This window comes from Protopterus annectens, chromosome 1.part1 (assembly GCF_019279795.1).
Source record: "Protopterus annectens isolate FY-2018-M chromosome 1.part1, PAN1.0, whole genome shotgun sequence".
NCBI lineage: Eukaryota > Metazoa > Chordata > Ceratodontiformes > Protopteridae > Protopterus > Protopterus annectens.
Genome location: NC_056726.1, coordinates 1,724,950,843 through 1,724,976,435, shown reverse-complemented (window position 1 = coordinate 1,724,976,435; position 25,593 = coordinate 1,724,950,843). Strand labels below are relative to the sequence as shown.

General features: G+C 44.4%; 1 protein-coding gene across 1 annotated transcript in view; it reads left to right on the top strand.

Annotated features, from left to right (window-relative positions):
* The window catches only part of GPN2 (GPN-loop GTPase 2), a 248,605-nt gene that overhangs the window by 171,979 nt on the left and 51,033 nt on the right, over window positions 1–25,593 (top strand). Inside the window, exon 4 of the mRNA XM_044084153.1 lies at window positions 5,274–5,404. Coding sequence (XP_043940088.1) covers window positions 5,274–5,404 — 131 coding nt within the window. The remainder of the gene's footprint in view (window positions 1–5,273; window positions 5,405–25,593) is intronic.

Here is a 25,593-nt window from a genome sequence, read left to right as displayed (position 1 = left end):
ACATCAACAAACAGGGAGGCACTCATTCATACCCCTATGCAGAATGACTTTGGACCTTTGGAACCTGGCTCAGCTACAACATCCAGTTACAGGCAATGTTCGTACCAGGAAAGGAAAATACTCTAGCAGACATGTTAAGCAGAACCACCTCGGATGCTCACGAATGGATGCTACACCCGGACATCTTCAAGGTCATCTCAAAGAAATGGGGAATGCCACAGATAGATCTATTCGCTTCCCCTCTCAATCACCAGCTCAAAAAATTCTGCACAAGGACGTTCCACCCACGTGCATGGAAAGTGGACTCGCTCTCCTTCAGCTGGAAAGGTCTGACAGCATATGCATTCCCATCTCTTCCCTTGATACACAAGGTATTACTAAAAATCAAGGAAGAACGTCCAAGGATAACCCTGATAGCTCCAAACTGGCCAAGACAACGCTGGTACCCATTGCTGAGGAGCATGTCTCGGGACAAAATATGGCCAATACCCCTGATGCCTTTGATGTTAACCCAGAACAACTACAGCATCATGCATCCAAACCTAAAAACTTTGCAACTGACTGCATGGAACATCACATAGCAGCAACTAATCCAGAGCTTTCCCAAAGGGTTAAAGACATTATCCTTGAAGCCCGCAGACCTTCAACAAGAAGGAACTATGCAGGAAAATGGAAAAGGTTTGTCATTTGGAGTGCTGAAAGAGGAAAAGATGTGTCCAATATAGACATTGCTAACATTCTGGAGTATTTGGCAGAGCTTCTACATACAGGCCTGTCCTATTCCTCCATCAAGATACATGCATCAGCTATTTCAGCAGAATACAGCATTGATCCACCTGTCTTTTCACATCCTTTACTCAGGCAGTTCCTCAGAGGGATCAAGAATGTAAAACCTCCTAGGAAACCACCATTGCCAGCTTGGGATTTGAACTTTGTGCTGGAAAAGTTGACACTGCACCTTTTGAACCAGCAGCAACAGCAGACCTGCAGCATCTATCGTGGAAAACTGCTTTCCTACTGGCAATAACCTCAGCAAGAAGGGTTTCTGAACTTCAGGCCCTAATGGCAGTACAGCCCTTCCTAATCTTCCACCAAGATAGAGTGTCCATGAGGACTAATCCTACATTTATGCCTAAGGTGGTATCCAGAGTGTCTTTAAACCAGGCAATCCACCTACCTACCTTCTTCCCAAACCCACAAAACAGAGGGAAAGAATGCTGCATACCTTGGATGTACATAGACAGCTACGCTACTACCTGGACAGAACAAAAGTAACAGAAAAACTGACCAGCTGTTTGTAGCCTATGCAACAGGAAGGGAAGGAAAAGCGATTTCCAAACAGACAATCTCCAAATGGATAGGAAATTGCATACGATTCTGTTACTCCTTTCATGGAAAACCAATTCCACAGAACATAAGGCCTCATTCTACAAGGGCAACAGCCACTACCACAGCCTTCTTACGAGGAGTGGCAACCAAGGACATTATTGAGGCGGCTACTTGGACCTCCGTGCATACATTTGCCAAGCATTATAATTTACCTCTGTATTCCAGATCCCGAGCAGGGTTTGCCACTGCAGTACTGCAAGGGATCCTATCCACACCATAATCTATTCTTCCTCCTCCCCTAGTTGGCTATGGTATTCTACCCAGTTGTTATGACTGCAGATGCATCCATGAAGGACATAGTACAGTTTTGTACCTACCATAAATGTAGATGTCCGAACTGGATAGCATCTGCAGTCAGGATTACCTCCTCCTTCCCTCTGTGGTACTCCTAGGGTATTTACCCTCCTAATAGCTAGCTGGCGGGGGGGAGTCTCTTATGGTGTATTTGTTTGTATATATGTACATACATGCTTATTTTTTGTGTTTGCCTTCTATCTTTTGGAAACATTGGCATTTACCCAAAATTTAGCCTTCCAAGAGGGCAACTGGCATCTGGGGCAAGAAACACTGAGGAAAATGGCGTCGGCTGATGCCTTTATACCTGAAGACCAACAGAGATGACGTCGGGTGAAGTGCGACATCAGCCGAAGCTGGACCCGGACTTTGGAATCCGGCCGACCGAAGGGCTGCCTGACGACAGGACAACCCAGTTGTTATGACTGCAGATGCTATCCAGTTCGGACATCTACATTTATGGTAGGTACAAAACTGTACTTTTCCTTATGAACCAACCCGTCCTTTATGCCAAAAGTGGTATCCAGGGTAGCTTTGAATCAGGCTATACACTTACCTACCTTTTATCCTAATCCTCAAAACAAAGGGGAGAGATTACTACATTCCTTGGACATCCACAGACAACTGCGTTACTATTTGGACAGAACAAAGCCTTTCAGGAAATCAGATCAGCTGTTTGTGTCCTATGCTATAGGAGTACAAGGAAAGCCAATTTCCAAACAGACTATCTCAAAATGGATAGCTCACTGCATACGCTTTTGCTATTCTTTTCATGGCAAAACTGTACCTCCAGGCATCAGATCTCACTCCACAAGGGCCACGGCTACCTCTGCAGCTTTTCTCAGAGGAGTTCCTACCAAAGATATTTTGGAAGCAGCCACTTGGAGCTCTGTGCATACCTTCTCCAAGCACTACCACCTACCATTATACTCCAAATCTAGAGCGGGCTTTGCCACTGCAGTCTTGCAGGGCATTCTGGCTCCTCCTAGTTCCACCTAGTGCCTACCACCCCTTTCTTAGCTTTGGGATTCTACCCATCTGTTATGACCGCAGCTGTATGCACGATGAACATAGTACAGTTTTGTACCTACCATAAATGTAGATGTTCGAGTGCTAATACAGCTGCAGTCCAGGTTTCCCTCCCTCCTTCCCCTCTTGGGACAGGACTATACTCATGCTACCTGATTGGGGTATTCATTCTGGATGTATTTGCTTGCACTACTATATTTGAATTATATTGCATTGCTTTATCACACAAATTTATGTATTGCCTTCCTTCTGGGCCACCTGACATCTGGGGCAAGAAAAACTGAAGAAAATGGCGTCGGCTGGTTCTTTTATACCCCTGTCGCTCTGACGTCAGAGAAGAAGCGACGACAACCGACGCCGGACCTAGACTTTGGAATTTGGCCGAACGAGGACCCGCCTGACGGCAGGAGAACCCATCTGTTATGACTGCAGCTGTATTAGCACTCGAACATCTACATTTATGGTAGGTACAAAACTGTACTTTTTATCCTTATATATACAATGGTTTTAATTGATTTAACTGAACACTGAAGAAGGGAGATTCCCGAAAGCTTTGTTGTTTCTTAATAATAAAGTGAGCGTTTTTCTACTTATTCGTTCTTCTTACAGCAATTTGTTTCCCAGGGGAAAAAAAAAATCACTGGTCCGCAAAAAAAAACACAAAATAAAGTGGGGGGCTTTGCCCCCACACACCCCCCTACTTAAATATACCAAGAGATCTGAGATCACACCACAGTGGAGAAAACTGCAAAGTCCCGAAAATGGCCCAGTGATTTTTTTCCCTGGGAAAAAAATATTGCTGTTCAGTGTCTTTGGGATTTTGCCATTTCAACATTTAGCTGTCAATTAAACAGCGTTCGCTACTTAATAGGGAACTGATCTACCAGATGCAAACAGTTATTTCTATATAGTATAGAAATACTGTCCTCCACCCTAGTAAGTAAACTTACAGGTCTGATTAGTCTTCCATAGACACCTGTTCATCATCATTCCACAGTCTAGGAACATATGTCCGACCTTTCAAAGTATCATGGTCTTGCGGGTTGCAGAATATGGCTTAGCATAAACTTTTTTCAAGCAGTTTCTGAAGCAGTTCTTTCACGAACCTCTCTCTAGCCACGCTATTCAGTGTTTCCTTCATACCTGCTTGTTAGATGGACTTTGAATTGCATCTGTTGGAATCTTTGTTCCTGGTGAGCATCATCTCCATTGGCTGGTCTTGAAATGCAGACTCTCATTTACTCTTAACCTTTCAAAATCTTTCACATGGAGCTGTTTACTTCCAAAGACCATTCAAGAGAAAAGTGATAAAGCCCTGGTTATAACCCAGAGGAGCACTGCTCAGTTAGTGACAGGGACAGTAGAGGGTTTGGTGGAGAGGGGTGAATGTGATTGGCATCAGGGCTTTATTACTTTACTTCCAGAGACCATTCAAGAGAAAACCGCTCCCTTAAAGTAAGGTGTAACAGGTATTTGAGTATTTATCATATTGTTTGATCTTCAAGGTCATCAGCAGTGAATACGTCCTCCCTGTCTCCATGTTTTACATTGTATTTTAGCCTGCCTTGGTGCCTGAAGAGTTGTAAGTAAAACTTTTTTAATGTTATCCTTGTTTAGTGTTGTGGTTTTGCAGGTGCGGATTATTCATGCTCATGGAAGCAGAACTGATGTAGCAAGTGATGCAGGAGCTAGAGACCTTAAATAATTGTACATAGAAAAGATTCTCTGGAATGAGATCCCAGCCGTTACTATCACAAAAAATGTAGTCATGTGTACACACATGTGTGTGTGTGTGTGTGTGTGTATATGTGTATATACAAGTATTAGACTAGCTACCATTGTTGGCCATTTTAAGCTTAGCCAGTTTTCCTTAAAGGTGAGAATTAAACCCTGTATCCTGTGCCTGTAAGGTAAACACCTTAACCATTATACCAGCACCCGATGTATATCTGTAGATATGGTATAGTTGCAACATAATTTAGAACCATGGAACTTTGACAGAGTAGCTGCAATAGCAGGTGCATTTTTGCTTCTTGTTTTTTCCATTTATTTATTTATTTTAGCGGCAGGAGTCATTTGAGTTCGTCTTCTGTTACTTTTCTTCAAGGTCAATACCAAGAAACTGAAATTGGCATGGGGAAACATTTTTTTCATATTTCAGGCTGGTAATCAACAACATGCATGGTATACTTTTGCAACGTTTTCAGTGAGTCACTGATGTAAGTTCATAACTTTGTTGTTGCAGTGTTCTACCTCAAACAAAGATCATATTCTGCTTACCTTTCCAGTTATCCAGATTCATTTTAAATGAATTCAAATTTTGATACACAACTTTACAAGTTGTACCTGCTTAAGAGTCTGTCTTGAACCTAGATTTTATTTCTGAATTCGTACAGCAGCTGTTATCCATGGTTGTTGTGATCTTAAATATATACTCTCGATTTGTTAAATGACTCAGTGTCGGAAACTTACTATAGCTAAATAACTGAAAGTTTTACAGTAAATGAAGGGCATAACCTGATTCAGAGTAAGTAGAAAAAAGTATTTTATTTTTTTTCTAGGACAAAGAGCGGATGAAACAGGTGTTGCAGGCTGTGGACAAAGCAAATGGCTATTGCTATGGAGATTCAGAAAAGAGAAACCTGGAAGTCATGATGTCTGCAGCAGTTGGGGCGGATTTCCAGTTCACCTCGTATCCTTTTTATTGCTCTACAAGACTGTTATTTGGTGTTGTGAATACATGGTGTACGGTGCAGTGCCCAACAATTAGTTACTCTAATGACACTGCTTGTTACCCCTTAAATTACAAGGAGGGTACATGGTATGTCACAATTCATGCAGGGTAGTTTTAAATCCATTTTCAGATGAGTTTTTGAGAGCAGGGAAGAGTTAGGACATTACAACCCACTTGTCTTTAGAGTTAGACGAAAATAAATAAGTTCTGAAGTTTTATAGCAAAACAGGCAGATGAAATATATTTCTTAAACAGGATGACCAGAGTGGTGAACCATGGAGTGGTTGTAGATGTAAATTAGCTAGAGTTCAGCAAGGCATCTGATAAAGCCTGGCAGCCATGCTTCATATACAGCTTGGTGTCAGAGTGAGTTTTAAGGTGGTAACCTTGGTAAATTAGCTAAGCAGTGAGACATAATTATGAATGAAGTCCCAAGGTGGTCAGTTTTAAAGGTCTTTGTAAGAAAGAGAGTGCAGAGCATCTAAAAAGAAAAGTAATTATTCTTTGCAAGCAGCACGATGGCTGATTTTTCACTCATATATATAAACTTGAGCATAACCTATTTTCATTGTTGGATTGGGGGGAGAAAAGCTCCAGTATGTACAAAAAATGTGCAAAGATGTTTGAAAATGAACGTACAAATTAAAAATGTGAAATCTGTCTTGACAGTACAGTGTATTCCACACTTTAAAAATAAATGTAAGCATTCAACTGTATACAAAAAAAAAATAATTTAAATCAATCGTTGCTAATGAACATTATAAATGAGCATTTCAAATTCGGAAACCAGTGGATGACCCTGAAAAAGAATAAACTTGAGGAAAGGGGGGGGGTATCAGGAAAGAGTGGACAGGTCAGGAGGAAAGTGACAAGTACACGAAAAATGAGAAAATTATGATGTAATGAGATAGTATACCTGCGGTGATGGTGCTGCGGTAGCGTTGTCGCCTCACAGTAAGATGCTGTCCGGTTCGATTCTCAGAGCATCTTCTGCGTGGAGACATGCGTGAATGGGCGTACCTTCGTTGAAGGTTGTGCGTCAGGCCTGGCAAGCCGGTACTTAAAAATCAACTGCCAATCATTAGAGGACCGGAGTTCCGCTGTGGTGACCCCTAACCGGGAAAAGCCGAAAGACACAAACAATGAAGTAATGAGATAGTGGAAAATTGGCGATATACAAGAATGAATAGTATACAACCATATAAATGGTTCCACAAAGTAGTGTGAAGACAGAAAATGTCTATCATGTAATGTCACAAGGGCAATTCTAGTGCAGAGCAAAGCGAGTTTAATAGCAGATTTCTTTAAAAAATGTTCTGATAGAAATCTGCCATAAGTTCAGGGACCTTTTTTCAGAAAAATTGCTGCAACCACAGATAATGCAGCTTCATTGTATCTTTCTCTGGCAGTTGATATTTTAACGCATTTTGAGTGCAGTGTTGTTAAGAAACTGGGAAGGGCTGTCCAAGTTTATAATTTTGTGAAGTGTGAAAAGTAGGAAGTTTGTGGCTAAGCTTTGTGCTGAGGTAATGCTGGGATACTAGCCACCAAGCTTCATGCTGATGTGGCAGAAAACTAGCCACTGGGCTAAGTATAAGTGCTTAATGGTGATGGAGTGTTGGGGGAGATCAGCAGCAAAACACTTATTATAGGCCTACTCCATTTTGAAAAGTGCAGTAACCCACAGATTAGGGAGGCTATGTGACAGTTAAGCAAGAGCATCATTGCTGTAGATACCTCGCTCTGTGCATTAGAAGATGCCTTCTAATTTATTTTTCTAGAATAATATTTGGGTGTGCCTCAGCCTTTCCTCAGTATCCTTAGTCAGCCCCTGCTCCTTCCCATCCCTACATGACTTCTTTAGTGTTGCATTGTGCCCTTTGCAGGGAAGTGTCAATCTTTTAATGGCTGGCAGTGAAGAGCAAGCCTATTCCTCATTTTAATTTCTCCAAACCTTTTGGGTTTCTAATACCATGACTGGAATGAACCCCATTCCTAAGTCAAAGTGTGATTTTAAAGTTAATGAAATTAGTATTGTTTCATTCCTTGATATTAACCAGAAGTGCTCTTCACAGCACCCACAATGTGCCTAGTATTGACTCCTTCAGATTCATATGGAGTTGCATGTATCTGTAACGCATCAAAGTGCAATTGTAAATTCTTTTTTATAAGACCCATTGCTCCTAGTACTATTGGAACTGTCTGGTGTCCTCTTTCCACATTGCCCTTGCTTCTGCCTGTAATTCCTGGTATTTTATGACTTTGTGTCTCTCTCTACGTAAGACACTAGTCACTGGGTGTAGCAATTTCAGTGATCAATGCTTCTTTTGTCTTCTTTTCCTGGACTACTATATCTGTTTTTTTCACTTTTATTTTTTGAACTGTTGGTAATGGGTGATCCCATGTGATATAAATTTAATCATTTTCTGTAATGCTTTGTGGCTTATGTTTCCAGTGCTTTTGAGTTACTTCAGTATTGTAATGTTTGCACAATCCCCAGTGCAACAGTCTTGCCACATTATTATGCCTTTCAGTGTACAGTCCTTCTGGCATTAGTTTATCAAACCCAGCCACAAGATGTGCTGCTGTTTCCAATTCTGTTTTACAAAACCTGCATTTGTCTGATGTTCTTCGTGCTTCACTGTTGCAGTCACTACATTTGGGTTAATCTGCTGGCAGGTTGCCCTCAGTCGGCCTGAATTCCAAAGTCTTGGGTCCTGTGTCAGTTGTTGTCTTCTCTTCCATGACGTCAGGTCGTCAGGGGTATAAAACATGCAGCCGACGCCATTTTCTTTAGTCTTTCTTGCTGTGCGGTGCCCGAAGCAGAAGCATTTCGCAAGTGCCGGTCGGCTGACTACTGAAATATTCGAGTGAGTTTCAGAACCGAAGTCTTCACTAAAGCCAAGTACCCCGTTGGGGAAACTTTTTTCTTGCTCCTTACCGATGTCGGAGAAAGTTATTAATTGTATTACTTGTGGGAAGCAAATACCTCATAAGGATTTCCATTTATACTGTATTTCTTGCCTAGGCCCTGATCACAACTTGCCTGGCTGTCTGTTTTGTGCTAGATTTAACCAACACACTATTAAGCGTCTGTATATTTTTGCATCAAAGTATTTTGGAAACAGATTTAACTAACCAGAAATGTCGTCGGATAGCAGTCCGACTACCGGAGTACATAAAAAAACGCAAAGAAATAGACAGAGAAAGTCAGTCGAGATTCAAAACAGACGACGAAGCTTCTCCTAAGCCAGTCGCCGGTTCGCTGGTACTCAGTGAGGCGCTTTCGCAGCCCCTGATACCCGCTATCTTCGAGTCGCAGGCCTCTACCGACATCCACGTGGAGTCCGGCATGCCGCAAGATACTCAAGGTATTGGACCGACGGATGTATCTCCCTCGGATGGGTCCTGAGCTGCTGAGCAAGCACCGGCTTCTGAGGGTGTATTCAGACCTCAACATTTGTATATCAAACTGACGACAGCTGCAAAACCAAAGACAAAAGCAACTTCTAAAACTAAAAAACCGACGCATGAGCCATGTGCACAGGCCTCTATGCCAAAAAAAAACAGATGATCAAAATGGCTGAAGACCTCATTACCTTGATCAGGGGTACCCATCCCCCTCCAGATAAGAGGCCTAGGCAAGACACTGATTATGAATCTTCAGATCAGGTTTCTATTTCTTCTGATTCCGCTTCTGATCAGGAATTATCTATACCTCCCTATGAGGATTCTGATGCAGAGGAGTCTATACCATTATTCATTTGGAGAAACCTTGCACACTTTGAGGGAGCATTTTCACTGGGAGAGTCAAGACTTCTCAGAATCAACAGAGGCTCAGGGATTTCCTTCTTCTCCCTCAGCACAGGCCTTTAGCCATTTCCCCTGTTTTAGACATTGTGGATGATATGTTTTCGAAGTCAAGCTTGACCCCTGACTCCTTACCTTCGGCTCCCAGTAAGCCTGACAGATATTACAGGGTCCCTAACTCACATAAGTTTTTATTTAGATACCCTGCTGCTGATCCTGAAACTATTTCACAGGGTCCAAAGGGAGTTAAGGCCTCAACAGCAAAAAATCCTACCCCCTCTGACAGAGATTCAAGGGCACTGGACAGATGGGGAAAAAGGTTTATACATCTGCAACCTTGGCAATCGGTGCCTTAAACTGTCAATTTCATATGCTTAAGTACCAACAACATAATGTTCATCGTGTTTCACTGTTGCAGTCATTACTCTTGGGTTATCCTGCTGGCAGGCTACCCGCAGTCGGCCTGAATTCCAAAGTCCTGGTCCGGCGTCGGTTGCTGTCACCCCTTCCCTGACGTTAGTGCACCAGGGGTATAAAAGAAGCAGCCGACGCCATTTTCTTCAGTCTTTCTTGCCGCGTGGTGCCCGAAGCAAAAGCAGTTCGCAAGTGCCGGTCAGCCGACTCCTGAGATTTTCAAATCCGAATTTCAGAACCAAAGTCTTCTTTAAAGCTAAGTACCCCATTGGGGAAACTTTTTTCTTGCTCCAGACCGATATCAGAAAAAGTTAACAATTGTATTTCTTGTGGGAAGCAAATACCTCATAAGGATTTTCACTCTTACTGTATTCCTTGCCTAGGCCGTGACCACAACGTTGCTTGCTGTTGGTTTTGTGCTAGATTTAACCAATGCACTATTAAGCGTTGGTTCGATTTCGCATTTCATTACTTTGGCCGAAGGTTTAATTATATAATGCCGTCAGAACAGCCGATGACCGGAATTTACAAAAAACGCAAGGACAAGGAAAAGGATAGGCATCCGAGGTCCAAAACCGATGACAAGGCCTCCATTAGGCCAGTCGCCGGTTCTCCATGAGGCGCTTTCGCAGCCCCTGGCGCCCACTACCTCAGAGCCACAGGCCGCTTCTGACTCCGACGTGGAGCTGACTGGGCCTCTGGATACTCAAGGTATTGGACACTCAATCATTCCCTCAGATGGGTCCGGAGCCACTGAGCAGGCATCAGCTTCTGAGGATGTTTTCAGACCTGCACAGTTATATGTTAAACCGTCTTCAGCTTCAAAGACTAAAGCAGCTCTAAAGACAAAGAAACAAGTACAGCATTCTCCTACTCAGACTTCCATGCCTAAAAAACAGATGCTTAAAATGGCCGAAGACCTCATTACTTTGATCAGGGGTTCCCATCCCCCTCCTGATAAGAGGCCTAGGAAAGAGAATATGATTTTTCTGATCAAGTTTCTATTTCCTCTGAGTCCTGTTCTGAACAGGGTTGTTCTATTCCTCCCTATTAGGATTCTGATGCTGAAGAATCCATTCCTTCAGCCTCTCCTCATGAGGATTATTCTTTTGGGGAAACCCTGCATACCACGAGGGAGCATTTCCACTGGGAGAGCCAAGATTACTCAGAATCTAAGAAAAGGCTCAGAGACTTTCTGCTACTACCTCAGCACAGACCCCTTGCTATTCCACCTGTTCTAGACATTGTAGATGATGTATTTTCAGAGTCAGGCCTGTCCCCTGACTCTTTACCCCCTGCACCTGCTAAGCCTGACAGATACTACAGGGTCCCAGATTCTCATAAATTCCTGTATAAAAACTCCTCTGCTGACCCAGAAAATATATCTGTGTCCCAAAGGGGTCAAAGCTTCCACTGCAAAAAACCCTGTCCCCTCTGATAGGGATTCTAGGGCACTGGACAGATGGGGGAAAAAGTTTACACTTCTGCTACCTTGGCTGTAAGGGCTTTAAATTGTCAGTTTCATATGCATAAATATCAGCAATACTTAATGTCACTGCTTAAACAGAAAATGTTGACAAATTCTGAATGTTCAGAGAACAAGGAAACGCAGGATTTATTGCATGAAGCTGAACAAGTGGGAAAGCATACTTTGCAATGTGGTTATGATTCACTGGAGGCCTCTTGCAGGGCCGCTGTTACAGGTTCTGTTATTAGAAGGCATGCTTGGTTAAAGGAACAGAATCTACCTGATCATGTTAAAGCAAAATTATTAGATGCTCCATTACAGCATGTTACTTTGTTTGGTGCTAAAGCAGAAGAGGTGTTGAAGAAAATGGAGGATAAAGCGAAATCCATGCAGACAGTTAAGGATTTTTTTAACAGGTACAGCCACCCAGATTTAGCAGGAACTGGCCTTCCAAAATTGGTCCTGTCCAGTGTCAGACAGGCCACAAAGAGGCAGATGCAGATGTCCCAGAGGCAGATCTCAGCCCCAAGGCTCATACAGGCCTAAACAATGGGGTGCTCCTACCTCCAAAAGTGGCTAAGACAAATCACAACCTTACAGGAAACAGTCCCAATGACTTTCCTCTGCCAGATCCAAGCACTTTTCTTTTGGCAGCCCCCTTAGGGGGAAAACGAGCACTTTTTTCACCAAATTGGCAAATGATTACCCAAGACAAATGGGTCTTAAACATAGTGTCCCAGGGATACAGGTTCCATTTTCACACCTTACCAAGGGCAAAAGGTATGCCATACCTGCCACACAATCAATGGGCAGAGGCACAAAAGCAATTTACAGCCCTCATGGATATGAGGGCCATTCACCAAGTACCACAACAAGAGCAGGGGCAAGGATTTTACTTGAGACTTTTCTTGGTGCCCAGAAAGGACAAAACCTGGAGACCAATACTGGACCTGTCTATACTAAACACATTTCTGGAGGTTCCAAAATTCAGGATGTTGACTCTACAGCAGCTACTGCCCATGCTGGGCAAGAAGGCTTGGCTTGTAACTTTGGACCTAAAAGAGGCATACCTGCATGTCCCAATCAGACAATCTTGCAGAAGATGCCTCAGATTCATAGCTGGTTCAATGCACTACCAAATGTCCTTCAAGGATGCATCTGCAGTCCTAACAAATGGGTTGTCCTGGCCTCAGGCAGCCCTTCGGTCGGCCGGATTCCAAAGTCTGGGTCTGGCCTCGGCTGATGTCGCACTTCACCCGACGTCATAGCTGCAGTTCAGCGGGTATAAAGGCATCAGCCGACGCCATTTTCCTCAGTCTTTCTTGCCGCGTGGCGCCCGAAGCAGAAGCTGTTCGCAAGTGCCGGTCGGTCAGAACCAGAGATTGCTACTGCCGAAGACTTCTAAAAAGCTAAGTACCCCGTTGGGGACTCTTTCTTGCCTCAGCTGATGTCAGAAAAAGTGAATAACTGTTTAACTTGTGGGAAACAAATACCTCATAAAGATTTCCACTCTTACTGCCTACCTTGTTTAGGCCCAGACCACGACGTAGCAGCTTGTCTAGCCTGTGCTTCCTTCAACCGACGAACACTTAGACGTCGGTCGGAGTTTGCAGAGGAGTTTTTCGGCTCCGCTTTTGCTTATATCATGCCGTCAGAGACTCCGACTACACATTTAGCTAAAAAGCGTAAGGAAAAGGACCGACACTCGCGGTGGCAACCGCGAGTGTCTCTGTTTCGGCCGAAGCCGAGTCCGCGGTTCTTCCTTCGGCCGAAAGCATGCCTCCTTCTACCGAGGCCTCTTCCAGCATGGCTGAATCTGCTACTGAAAATCCACCTGCTCTTACAGTTTCTCAGGATTTATCAGATACTATCCCCTTAGATGTATCTACTCCTGCACGTGGAGCTGCTAGGCCCCCTGCATCCATGTCAATTAAGGCTTTTGCCAGGGCTAAAGCAGCTAAATCTTCAAAGGCCGTGCCTGCTAAAGCCCCCTCTCACAGGCCTAGCTCTAGTACTCAAATGCTTAGTCTAGCAGAGGATCTCATTTCTTTGATCAGGGGAACCCAGTCTCACCCTGACAGGGCCTCTCACCCACCTCCAGAGAAGAGGCTTAGAGCAGAGCCCCCTGAGCCAGTTTCTTCAGATTATTCCTCTGATGATTCAGAAAACACAAATCCTCCAGAGGGCCCTTACTCTCCATATGAGGGCTCTGATGCAGAGGATTCCATACCTTCTGCCTCTCCTCCTGAGGAATTTTCTTTTGGGGAAACCTTGCATGCTATGAGGGAACAATTTCAATGGCAGGGCCAGGATTTTTCAGATTCTAGGAAAAGGATTAGGACCTTTTTACATTTACCACAGCATAGGCCTTTAGCTATTCCTCCAGTGCTTACAGTTGTGGATGATGCATTTAATGATGCTTGTACTGCCCCTGACTCACTGCTTCCGGCCCCTGCTAAGCCCGACAGATACTACAGGGTTCCGGACACACATTATCATTTATACAAGGCTCCTATTGCAGATCCTGAAACTATTTCACAGGGCCCCAAAGCTGTAGCTGCTGCCTCTGCCAAAAAAACCCTCCCCTCTGAAAGAGAATCTAGGGCATTGGAGAGATGGGGTAAAAAAGTTTATACTTCTGCTACTCTTTCGGCTAGGGCCTTAAACTGTCAATTCCACATGATTCAGTATCAGGAATTTCTGTTAGATCAGCTCACTAAAAAACTGTCCTCGCCTGAACCTTTAGACCGTAAGTCCCTTCAGGATTTGGTGCATAACACTCAGCAGGTCAGTAATCATTCCTTAAAATGCGGCTATGATGCACTGGAGGCTTCCTTTAGATCAGCTATGACTGGTACAGTGATCAGAAGGCATGCATGGTTAAAAGAGCAATCCTTACCAGACCATGTAAAGTCAAAGCTTCTAGATGCTCCCATGGAAAAGCACAGTTTGTTTGGTTCCCCTGCACAGCAAGTGTTGAAAAGGTGGAAGAAAAAGCTAAATCTGTCCAGACAGTCAAGGATTTCTTACAGGTCCAGCCTCTGAGGTTTAGTAGGAACTGGCCTTCCAAGAATTGGTCCTTTCCAGACACCACCAGAGCACAGAGAAGCAGAAATAGACGCCCTAGAGGCAGAGGTCAATCCAGAGGTGCCTACAGGGGACGTCAGTGGCAGCCTAACAGCCAGAGAACTACTGCCACAGATCCAGCCACTACCACTTCTACAGGACAATCACAGTGACTTGGCTCTGAAACCGCCTACCAGGGAACAATTGGCAGCACCCTTAGGCGGAAAATTAGCCTTATTTTCAGTAAATTGGCATTACATTACAGGAGACAAATGGATTTTACAGACAATAGACAAAGGCTACAGGTTTCACTTCCATACTCTTCCAAGGAAGAGAGGAATGCCAAACCTACCTCCAAACCAAAGGACAAACGCTCTACAGCAAATAGACCACTTACTAAGGATGAGAGCTATAGAAAAGGTACCGTCTATGCAACAAGGACAAGGATTTTATTCAAGGCTTTTCCTAGTACCAAGAAAGGAAAACCAATGGAGACCTATCCTCGACCTGTCCGCTCTAAACACATATCTCATTGTTCCAAAATTCAAAATGCTGACCCTACAGCAACTTCTTCCCATGCTGGGCAAGGAGTCTTGGCTGGTGACTCTGGATCTCAAGGAGGCATACCTGCACGTCCCCATACGACCAAATTGCAGAAGATACCTCAGATTTCTTGCAGGATCAGAGCATTATCAATTCTCAGCATTGCATTTTGGCTTGTCTACTGCGCCCAGAGTATTCACGAAATGCCTGTCATCAGTAATTGCTCATTGCAGGCTTCAGGGAATTCAAATTTATCCATACCTGGACGACTGCCTGTTACAAGCGGACAGCAAAGGCAAATTAACAAAAGATTTGAAAAAGGTTATTCACCTGCTGCAAGCCCTGGGATACACAGTCAACACAAAAAAGTCAAGGCTGATACCATCCCAAAGGATAACCTTCCTGGGTGCAGAACTGGACACATCAAACCAGATGGCATTCCTCACAGCAGAAAAACAGAAGCAGCTACCACTCTATTTCATGGCATTAACAACGCAGAACCAGCTTACAGCAGGGAAAATCCTGCAAGCCCTGGGTTACATGGCATCCTGCATAATATTAATCCCACATGCCAGGCTACATATGAGGAAGTTGCAATGGTACCTGAGGAATTTATGGTCTCAGCACAAGCACAGCCTAGAAACCCAAATTCCAATAATTCCATGCCTGAAGCAAGAATTTCTGTGGTGGGCTCAGGCCTGTCAATTGAACAAAGGACTGCCCTTCCACAGGCCTCACCCAAGCCAGACTATCACCACGGATGCCTCAGACCTCGGTTGGGGGGCACACATGGTGGACAAGTGCATACAATGCTTATGGACTCAAGACCAGATGAACCTACACATAAATCAAAAAGAGATGCTGGTAGTAAAACAGGCAATTCAGACATTCAGACCATTTCTTCAACAGGGTCATTTGCTGATAAGGACGGACAACACCACAGTCATGTGGTATATCAACAAACAGGGAGGCACACATTCATATCCTCTATGCCGGATGGCAATGGACCTCTGGAATGTGGCCCTGCACCTCAACATTCAGCACCAAGCCATATTTGTGCCAGGAAAAGAAAATATACTAGCGGACATCTTAAGCAGAACCACCACGGACGCCCACGAATGGATGCTGCATCCAGACATCTTCAAAACCATCACAAGGAAATGGGGACTGCCAGAAATAGACCTGTTCGCATCCCCACACAACCACCAATTGAAAAAATTCTGCACAAGGACATACCACCCACTTGCTTGGAAGGTGGACTCCCTATCCTTCAGTTGGGAAAACCTGACAGCATATGCATTCCCACCTCTTCCTTTGATGCACAAAGTGCTACTGAAGATCAAAGAACATCACCCGAGGATCATCTTGATAGCTCCAGATTGGCCAAGGCAACATTGGTACCCGCTACTGAGGAGTATGTCCCGGGAACACGCATGGCCTCTACCCTTACTACCTCTACTGCTAACACAGAACAACTTCAAAATCCTGCATCCAAACTTGAAAACACTGCAGCTAGCTGCTTGGAACATTACATAAGGAAAAATAACCCAGATTTATCTCAAAGGGTTAAAGACATTATCTTGGAGGCTCGCAGACCCTCAACAAGGAAAACTTATACAGCAAAATGGAAAAGATATCTCATTTGGAGTGCAACAAAAGGAGTGGATGCATCATTGGCAAATATAGCTAACATCCTGGAATACTTAGCTGAGCTTTTCCACAATGGTCTCTCTTACTCCTCCATTAAGATTCATGCATCAGCAATTTCAGCAGAATACAACATGGATCCTCCAGTCTTTTCTCAACCTCTACTCAGACAGTTTCTCAGAGGAATTAAAAATGTAAAGCCACCAAGGAAACCTCCATTGCCTACATGGGACTTGAACTTTGTGTTAGAAAAGTTGACACTTCCCCCTTTTGAACCAGCAGCAACAGCAGAATTACAGTACTTATCTTGGAAGACTGCATTCCTGCTCGCAATCACTTCAGCTAGAAGGGTTTCTGAATTACAGGCATTAATGGCAGTACAGCCCTTCCTTATCTTCCATCAGGATAGAGTGTCCATGAGAACTAATCCTACCTTTATGCCAAAGGTGGTCTCCAGGGTATCATTAAACCAAGCAATACACCTACCAACTTTCTTCCCCAACCCACAAAACAGGGGGGAAAGATTGCTGCATACCTTGGATGTACACAGACAATTGCGCTACTACCTGGACAGAACCAAGAACAATAGAAAAACTGACCAGCTTCTGGTAGCATATGCAACAGGAATGGAAGGAAAAGCAATTTCAAAACAAACAATCTCAAAATGGATAGGAAATTGCATTAGATTTTGTTACTCTTTTCATGGAAAGGCAACTCCAGAAAACATCAAACCTCACTCCACAAGGGCTACAGCCACTACTACAGCTTTCTTACGAGGAGTGGCTACCAAAGACATTTTAGAGGCTGCTACTTGGAGCTCCGTGCATACATTTGCCAAGCATTATAATCTACCTTTATACTCCAGATCCCGAGCAGGTTTTGCCACTGCTGTTTTGCAAGGGATCTTAACTACACCATAAACTCTTAGTGCCTCCTTAGTGCCTCCTCCCCAGTTTGGCTATGGTATTCTACCCATTTGTTAGGACTGCAGATGCATCCTTGAAGGACATAGTACAGTTTTGTACCTACCATAAATGTAGATGTCCGAGAGGTATGCATCTGCAGTCAGGATTACCCACCCTCCTTCCCCTCTGTGGTACTCCTAGGGTATTTGCCCATCTTGTAGCTAGCTGGGGGAATCTATTATGGTGTATTTGTTTGTATATATGTATATACATGTTTATTTCTGTTTGCTCTCTATTGTTTGGAAACATTTGCATTTATCCAAATTTAGCCTTCCTAGAGGGCACCTGGCATCTGGGGCAAGAAACACTGAGGAAAATGGCGTCGGCTGATGCCTTTGTACCCGCTGAACTGCAGCTATGACGTCGGGTGAAGTGCGACATCAGCCGAGGCCAGACCCAGACTTTGGAATCCGGCCGACCGATGGGCTGCCTGAGGCCAGGACAACCCATTTGTTAGGACTGCAGATGCATACCTCTCGGACATCTACATTTATGGTAGGTACAAAACTGTACTTTCTCTGCACTGCCCTTTGGCTTATCTACTGCGCCCAGGGTCTTTACAAAATGCCTGGCACCAGTAATTGCATTTTGCAGACAAAGAGGAATTCAAATATATCCCTACTTGGACGACTGCCTTATTCAAGCAGAGGACAAAGACATTCTTCTAAAGCATCTGGCGTTTGTAAAAAGATTACTAATTTGCCTAGGGTACACAGTAAATGAAAAGAAATCAAAACTAGTACCCTCTCAAGAAATAATATTCCTGGGTGCAAGCTTAAATACAACTGCCCAGATGGCTTATCTCACGCCAGACAAACAAAGGCAGCTAACTTCTTACTTCAAAAAGTTGGCAACAAAGACCCAGTTATCTGCAAGGAAAATCCTGCGGGCCTTGGGCTTCATGGCATCCTGCATTCTACTAATTCCATACGCCAGACTGCATATGAGGAAACTACAGTGGTATCTAAAAAGTGTTTGGACTCAGCATTGCCACAGCCTGGAGACAGTAATTACCCTCATTCCCTGCCTGCAACAGGAGTTTCGATTGGTGGGCACAGGCCTGTCACCACAACAAGGATCTGCCATTCACTTTACCCACAGCCAGACAGACACTGACAACGGATGCATCAGATTATGCCTGGGGGGCCCATATGGCAGGAAAATGTATTCAGGGCACATGGCCTGCAAGCTAGATGCATCTTCATATCAATCAAAAAGAGATGCTAGCTGTTCAGAATGCCCTGACAGCTTTCAAGGATCTACTTCATCCAGGACAGCTACTGATAAAGACGGACAATACTACGGTCATGTGGTACGTAAACAAGCAGGGAGGCACACATTCCTACCCCCTCTGCAGACAAGCAATGACCTTGTGGGACACAGCATTGACTTATCAAGTTCACCTGCAAGCACAATTCCTGCCAGGAAAGACAAATACTCTGGCAGACGAACTAAGCAGAAACCTCTTGGATCCCCACTAGTTGAAACTGGATCCACACGTCTTCAGCATGATAACAAGGAAATGGGGATGCCCAGACATAGATCTATTTGCCTCCCCTCACAACTGCCAGTTACAGAGATTTTGCACAAGGATTTATCACAAACAAGCATGGAGAGTGGACGCCCTATCCTTCAGCTGGAAAAACCTAACAGTATATGCCTTTCCTCCACTGCCTGTCCTTCCCAAGGTGCTCCTAAAGATCAGACAAAAGAAGCCAAAAATGATACTGATTGCACCAGACTGGCCACGCCAGCACTGGTACCCAATCCTAAAGAGCTTGTTTCAAGGTCCAGCATGGATATTGCTTCAAACTTCTCACTTGCTGACCCAACAAAACAATCGGATCCTGCACAGCCAACTCGGGACCTTAAAACTGGCAGCATGGCGGATAATGTAGCCATTCAGAACCTCCTCTTTCAAAAGCTGTTATGGATGTTATCTTGGAGGCCAGGAGGCCCAGTACCAGAAAATCGTATGCATAAAAACGGAAGAGATTCTATGCTTGGAACCAGGAACAAGGCATTGACACGTATGTACCAAATATTCCTCAGATTTTACAATACCTAACTGAGATATTGGACAAAGGCCTTTCCTTTTCATCAATTAAGATTCATGCCTCTGCCATTTCATCCCATTACAATAAGGAACCACCTCTTTCCTCATCCTTTAATAAGGCAGTACCTCAGAGGGGCCAAAAACATCAGGCCTCCAAGGAGAGCACCAATTCCAGCTTGGGACCTCAATTATTTCTTGGAAAAACTCACACTGCCTCCTTTTGAGCCAGCCTCAACAGCTGATATAAAATTCTTATCCTAGAAAACAGCTCTGCTCCTAGCAATAACCTCTGCAAGACGAGTCTCGGAGTTACAAGCACTCATGGCTGTGGAACCTTTTATCATTTTTCATCCAGACAGGGTTTTTCTGAGGACAAACACAACATTTATGCCTAAGGTGGTGTCCAGTGTGGCCCTCAACCAAACCATTCACTTGCCTATCTTTTATCCAAACCCACAGAACAAGGGTGAGAAAATTCTGCATTCTTTGGACATACACAGACAGCTATGCTTCTACTTGGACAGAACTAAAGCTTTCAGAAAGACTGAGCAACTTTTAGTGTCATATGCTGCAGGATCACAAGGAAAGGCTATCTCAAAACAGACTGTTTCTAAATGGATTGGTCATTGCATCCGTTTCAGCTATTCTCAGCATGGCAAATCACTGCCTAAGGGCATTAGGCCTCATTCTACCAGAGCAGCAGCCACTTCAGCAGCCTTCCTCAGAGGAGTACCAACCAAAGACATCTTAGAGGCTGCAACTTGGAGTTCACTGCTCACTTTTACAAATCACTACCACTTACCTCTTTACTCTAAATCCAGAGCAGGCTTTGCCACTGCAGTGCTGCAGGGCCTCATAGCCTCTCCTAATCCTATTTAGCTCAGCCACCCATCCTCAGCTTTGGGATTCACCCCAAGAGTAATGACTGCAACAGTGAAACACGAACATAGTACAGTTGTGTACCTACCATAAAAGTAGATGTTCGAGTTTATTCACTGTTGCAGTCCAGGTTACCCTCCCTCCGTCCCCCTTTCTTTTGCTGGGGTTTATCTGTACTTCTCTATTCTATACAACCTATGTGGTGTATTTGCTTTTAGATGAAGGAAATGTTTCTTTACTGCATGTATGTTAATAGGCATAATATATTTAGCCTACCCTTTTGGGGGCACCTGACATCTGGGGCAAGAAAATCTGAAGAAAATGGCATCAGCTGCTTCTTTTATACCCCTGGCGCACTGATGTCAGGGAAGAGGCAACAGCAACCGACGCCGGACCAAGACTTTGGAATTCAGGCCAACTGCGGGTAGCCTGCCAGCAGGATAACCCAAGAGTAATGACTGCAACAGTGAATACACTCGAACATCTACATTTATGGTAGGTACACAACTGTACTTTATGGGATTGCTGAAACAGAAAATGATGTTAATTTCAGAATGTGCAGAAAATAAAGAATTGCAGGAATTATTGCATGCAGCTGAACAGGTTGGAAAGCATACTTAGGCCTCTTGCAGGGCTGCAGTTACTGGATCCGTGATTAGGAGGCATGCCTGGTTAAAGGAACAGAATTTGCCTGATCATGTTAAAGCTAAATTGCTAGATGCACCTTTACAGCATGATTCTCTGTTTGGTATTAAGGCAGAAGAGGTTTTAAAGAAAATGGAAGACAAAGCTAAGTCTATGCAAACTGTTAAAGACATCTTACAAGTGCAGCCACCTAGATTCAGTAGACACTGGCCTACAAAAAATTGGTCCTTTCCTGTGTCAGACAGAGATTAAAGGGGCAAATCCAGACACCCTAAGGGTTCCAGATGCCAGGCGCAAGATTCATACAGGTCAAAGCAATGGGGCGCTTCTGCCTCCAAATCTGGAGGAGATAAAGCGCAAACCTACAGAAAACAATCCCAATGACTTCCCTCTGCCTACACCAAGCACTTATCTTTTGGTAGCACCCATAGGGGGAAAGTTAGCACTTTTTGCTCAAAATTGGCAGTTAATAACCCAGGACAAGTGGGTACTAAACATAGTATCACAGGGATGCAGATTCCATTTCCACACTCTGGCAATGGCAAACGGTTGGCCAGATCTGCCAAAAAACCAATGGGCAAAGGCACAAAAACAGGTAACGTCCCTCATGGATATGGGGGCCATTCAGCCAGTACCAGCACAGGAAAAAGGACAAGGGTTTTACTCAAGACTGTTCTTGGTACCCAGAAAGGACAAGGCCTAGTGGCCAATACTGGATTTTATCGATTTTAAACACATACCTGGACATTCCAAAATTCAAAATGCTGACTTTACAGCAGCTTCTGCCCATGCTGGGCAAGAATGCTTGGCTGGTGACATTAGACCTAAAAGAGGCATACCTGCCTGTCCCAATAAGACAATCGTGTAGAAGATACCTCACATTCAAGGCTGGCTTAATGCATTATCAATTCTCTGCACTGCCCTTTGGCTTATCTACTGCACCCAGGGTCTTTACAAAGTGCCTGGCACCAGTAATTGCATTTTGCCGACAAAGAAGTATACAAATATATCCTTACTTGGACAACTGTCTCATTCAAGCAGAGAACAAGGACATTCTTCGACACCTGTTTGTGAAAAGGCTTCTAACATGCCTAGGGTACACAATAAATGAAAAGAAATCACAACTGGTACCCTCTCAAAAGATAACATTCCTGGGTGCAAGCTTGAATACAGTTGCCCAGATGGCTTACCTCACGCCAGACAAGCAAAGGCAACTGACTACTTCAAACTGATGGCAACAAAAACCCAGATGTTCATCGTGCATACAGCTGCAGTCATAACAGATGGGTTCTCCTGCCGTCAGGCGGGTCCTCGGTCGGCCGAATTCCAAAGTCTAGGTCCGGTGTCGGTTGTCGTCGCCTCTTCCCTGACGTCAGTGCGACAGGGGTATAAAAGAACCAGCCAACGCCATTTTCTTCAGTCTTTCTTGCCGCGTGGTGCCCGAAGCAGAAGCAGTTCGCAAGTGCCGGTCGGCCAGCTCCTGAAATTACGAAAATTTTGCAACCGAAGTCTTCTTGAAAGCTAAGTACCCTGTTGGGGAAACTTTTCTTTCCTCAGACCGATGTCAGACAAAGTTAATAATTGTATTTCATGTGGGAAGCAAATACCGCATAAGGATTTTCATTCCTTCTGCATTCCTTGCTTAGGCCCAGACCACGACGTCTCGGTCTGTCGTTTTTGTGCTACATTCAACAAACGCACCATTAAGCGTCGGGCGGAGTTCGCCCAGCACTATTTTGGCAAAAAATTTAACTATATTATGTCGTCGGATACTCCGACTCCAGTTTTGTCTAAAAATCGAAAGATAAGGACCGACACACGAGGTCCACGGCCTCTACCGACACCACGCCAAAGCCGACTACAGGTGGTCTGGTTCTCAGCAAGGCGCCTACGCAGCCCCTGCTTACCGACGACACATCTTTGGCGGTGTCTTCTGTACCCGAGGTCGCAGGCTCCTCTGCCCACACCCCGACTACAGATACCGAAGACACTTTTGGTGGTGAAACTCAAAATGTAGACAGGTCTGCCTCCTCTCAGGGTGTCTTCAGACCTTCCTCCTCTTTTTCCATCAAGGCTTTCACTGTCTAAAGCAGCCATGCATTCTAAGAGACCAGCTACACAGGGCCCTTCTCCAGGCCCCATGCCTAAAAAACAGATGCTTAAAATGGCTGAGGATTTAATTACTCTTATCAGGGGTTCTCACACACACCCCCCCCCTGGACAAAAGGCCCAGAGTGGAGGAAGAATCCCCCTCCTCTGACCAGGCCTCTATTATTTCAGAGCACTCGGATGAACAGGAACATTCTTACTCCCCTTTTGAAGATTCTGATGCAGAGGAGTCCATTCCCTCAGTCTCCCCTCCAGAGGATTACTCATTTGGGGAAACCTTGCATACCTTAAGGGAACACTTCCACTGGGAAGGCAAAGAGTATTCAGATTCCAAGAAAAGGCTTAGGGATTTTCTCTTGCTACCTCAGCACAGGCCTCTGGCTATACCTCCTGTCTTAGACATACTAGATGATGTGTATTCGGAGGCCTGCCTTAACCCGGATTCTTTACCTCCAGCCCCATTCAAACCAGACAGGTACTACCGGGTTCCTGACTCACACCAATTTCTATACAAAATCCGTGCGGCTGACCCAGAAACCATCTCACAGGGCCCCAAGGGAATTAAGGCCTCCACTGCTAAAAATCCATTACCTTCCGAGAGAGATTCCAGATCTTTAGAAAGGTGGGGAAAAAAGGTATACACCTCGGCCACCTTAACCATGAGGGCATTAAACTGCCAGTTCCATATGTTAAAGTACCAACAGTTTCTGTTATCACAGTTGAGAAGCAAAATGTCACAACCTGAACAACCAGACTTGAAGGAGTTGCAGGATTTGATGCATAGTGCAGAACAAGTGGGTAAACATACCTTGCAATGTGGTTTTGATACTCTAGAGGCCTCATGTAGAGCTGCTGTTACAGGATCAGTCATACGTAGACATGCCTGGCTCAAGGAGAAAACCTTACCAGATCATGTCAAAGCTAAATTAATAGATGCCCCTCTACAAAAGGATGTATTATTTGGTGTTAATGCTGAGGAGGTATTAAAGAAAATGGAGGAAAAGGCTAAATCAATGCAAACAGTGAAAGATTTTCTACAGGTACAACCTCCACGTTTCAGTAGAAATTGGCCTTCCAAAAATTGGTCCTTTCCAGCCACGGGCAGACCCCAAAGAGGTAGATACAGGCGCCCGAGGGGCAGAGGGCAATCTCAAGGATCGTTTAGAGGCAGACAATGGCAAGCTCCTACACAAAGAGGTGGTGAGGATAGTTCGCAGCCATTCAGAAAGCAAGCCCAATGACTTTCCCCTTTGCATGCCAAGCAAGGCTCAAATGGCAACACCCTTAGGCTGAAAACTGGCATTATTTTCGAAAAATTGGCATATTGTCACAAAAGACAAATGGATCCTGGACATTATAAACAGAGGCTACAGATTCCATTTTCACACCCTTCCAAAAATGAGAGGCATGCCAAACCTGCCACACAATCAAAGGGCAGAGGCACAAAGACAAATTTCAGATCTCATGGACATGAAAGCTATTCAAGAGGTACCTACTCAAGAACAAGGTCAAGGTTTTTATTCCAGACTATTCCTGGTACCAAGGAAGGGAAAAGATTGGAGACCTATTTTGGACCTATCCATCCTAAACACATTTTACTCGTACCAAAATTCAAGATGCTCACATTACAGCAGCTTCTTCCCATGCTGGGCAAGGAGTCTTGGCTGGTAACATTGGACCTCAAGGAGGCATACCTGCATGTCCCAATCAGACAAAATTGCAGAAGATACCTCGGATTTCTTGCAGGTTCAACCCATTATCAATTCTCTGCATTGCCCTTTGGCTTATCTACTGCGCCCAGAGTATTCACGAAATGCCTGGCATCAGTAATTGCCTACTGCAGACTTCAAGGGATACAAATATACCCGTATTTGGACGACTGCCTGATCCAAGCGGACAGCAAGCACATACTTCTGAAACATCTGGCTTTTGTAATAATGTTGTTGAATTCTCTGGGATACACAGTCAACAAAAAGAAATCAAGGCTAGTACCCTCTCAGAAAATAATTTTCCTGGGTGCCAACTTGGACACAAACACCCAGATGGCCTACCTCACGCCAGAGAAATAGGGGCAACTTACTCAATACTTCAGATAACTAGCAAATTTCACCAGGCTGACTGCAAGGAAAATCCTGCAGGCTCTGGGGTTCATGGCATCTTGCATCCTACTAATCCCATGTGCAAAGCTGCATATGAGGAAACTTCAATGGTACCTGAAAACCTATGGTCTCAACACAGCCACAGTTTGGAAACAATAATACCACTAATTCCATGTCTTCAAAAGAAATTTCTGTGGTGGGCTCAAGCATGCCAAACAAACACATGTCTCCCATTCTGCAAGCCTCAAGCAAATCAAGTCATCACTACAGACGCCTCGGACTACGCCTGGGGGGCGCACATGACAGATCGGTGCATTCAGGGCAAATGGTCCCAAAAAGAAAAGCACCTTCACATCAATCAAAAGGAAATGCTAGCAGTAATAAATGCTATTATAGCTTTCAAAGACCTTCTGCATCCAGGTCAACTATTGATAAGGACAGGCAAC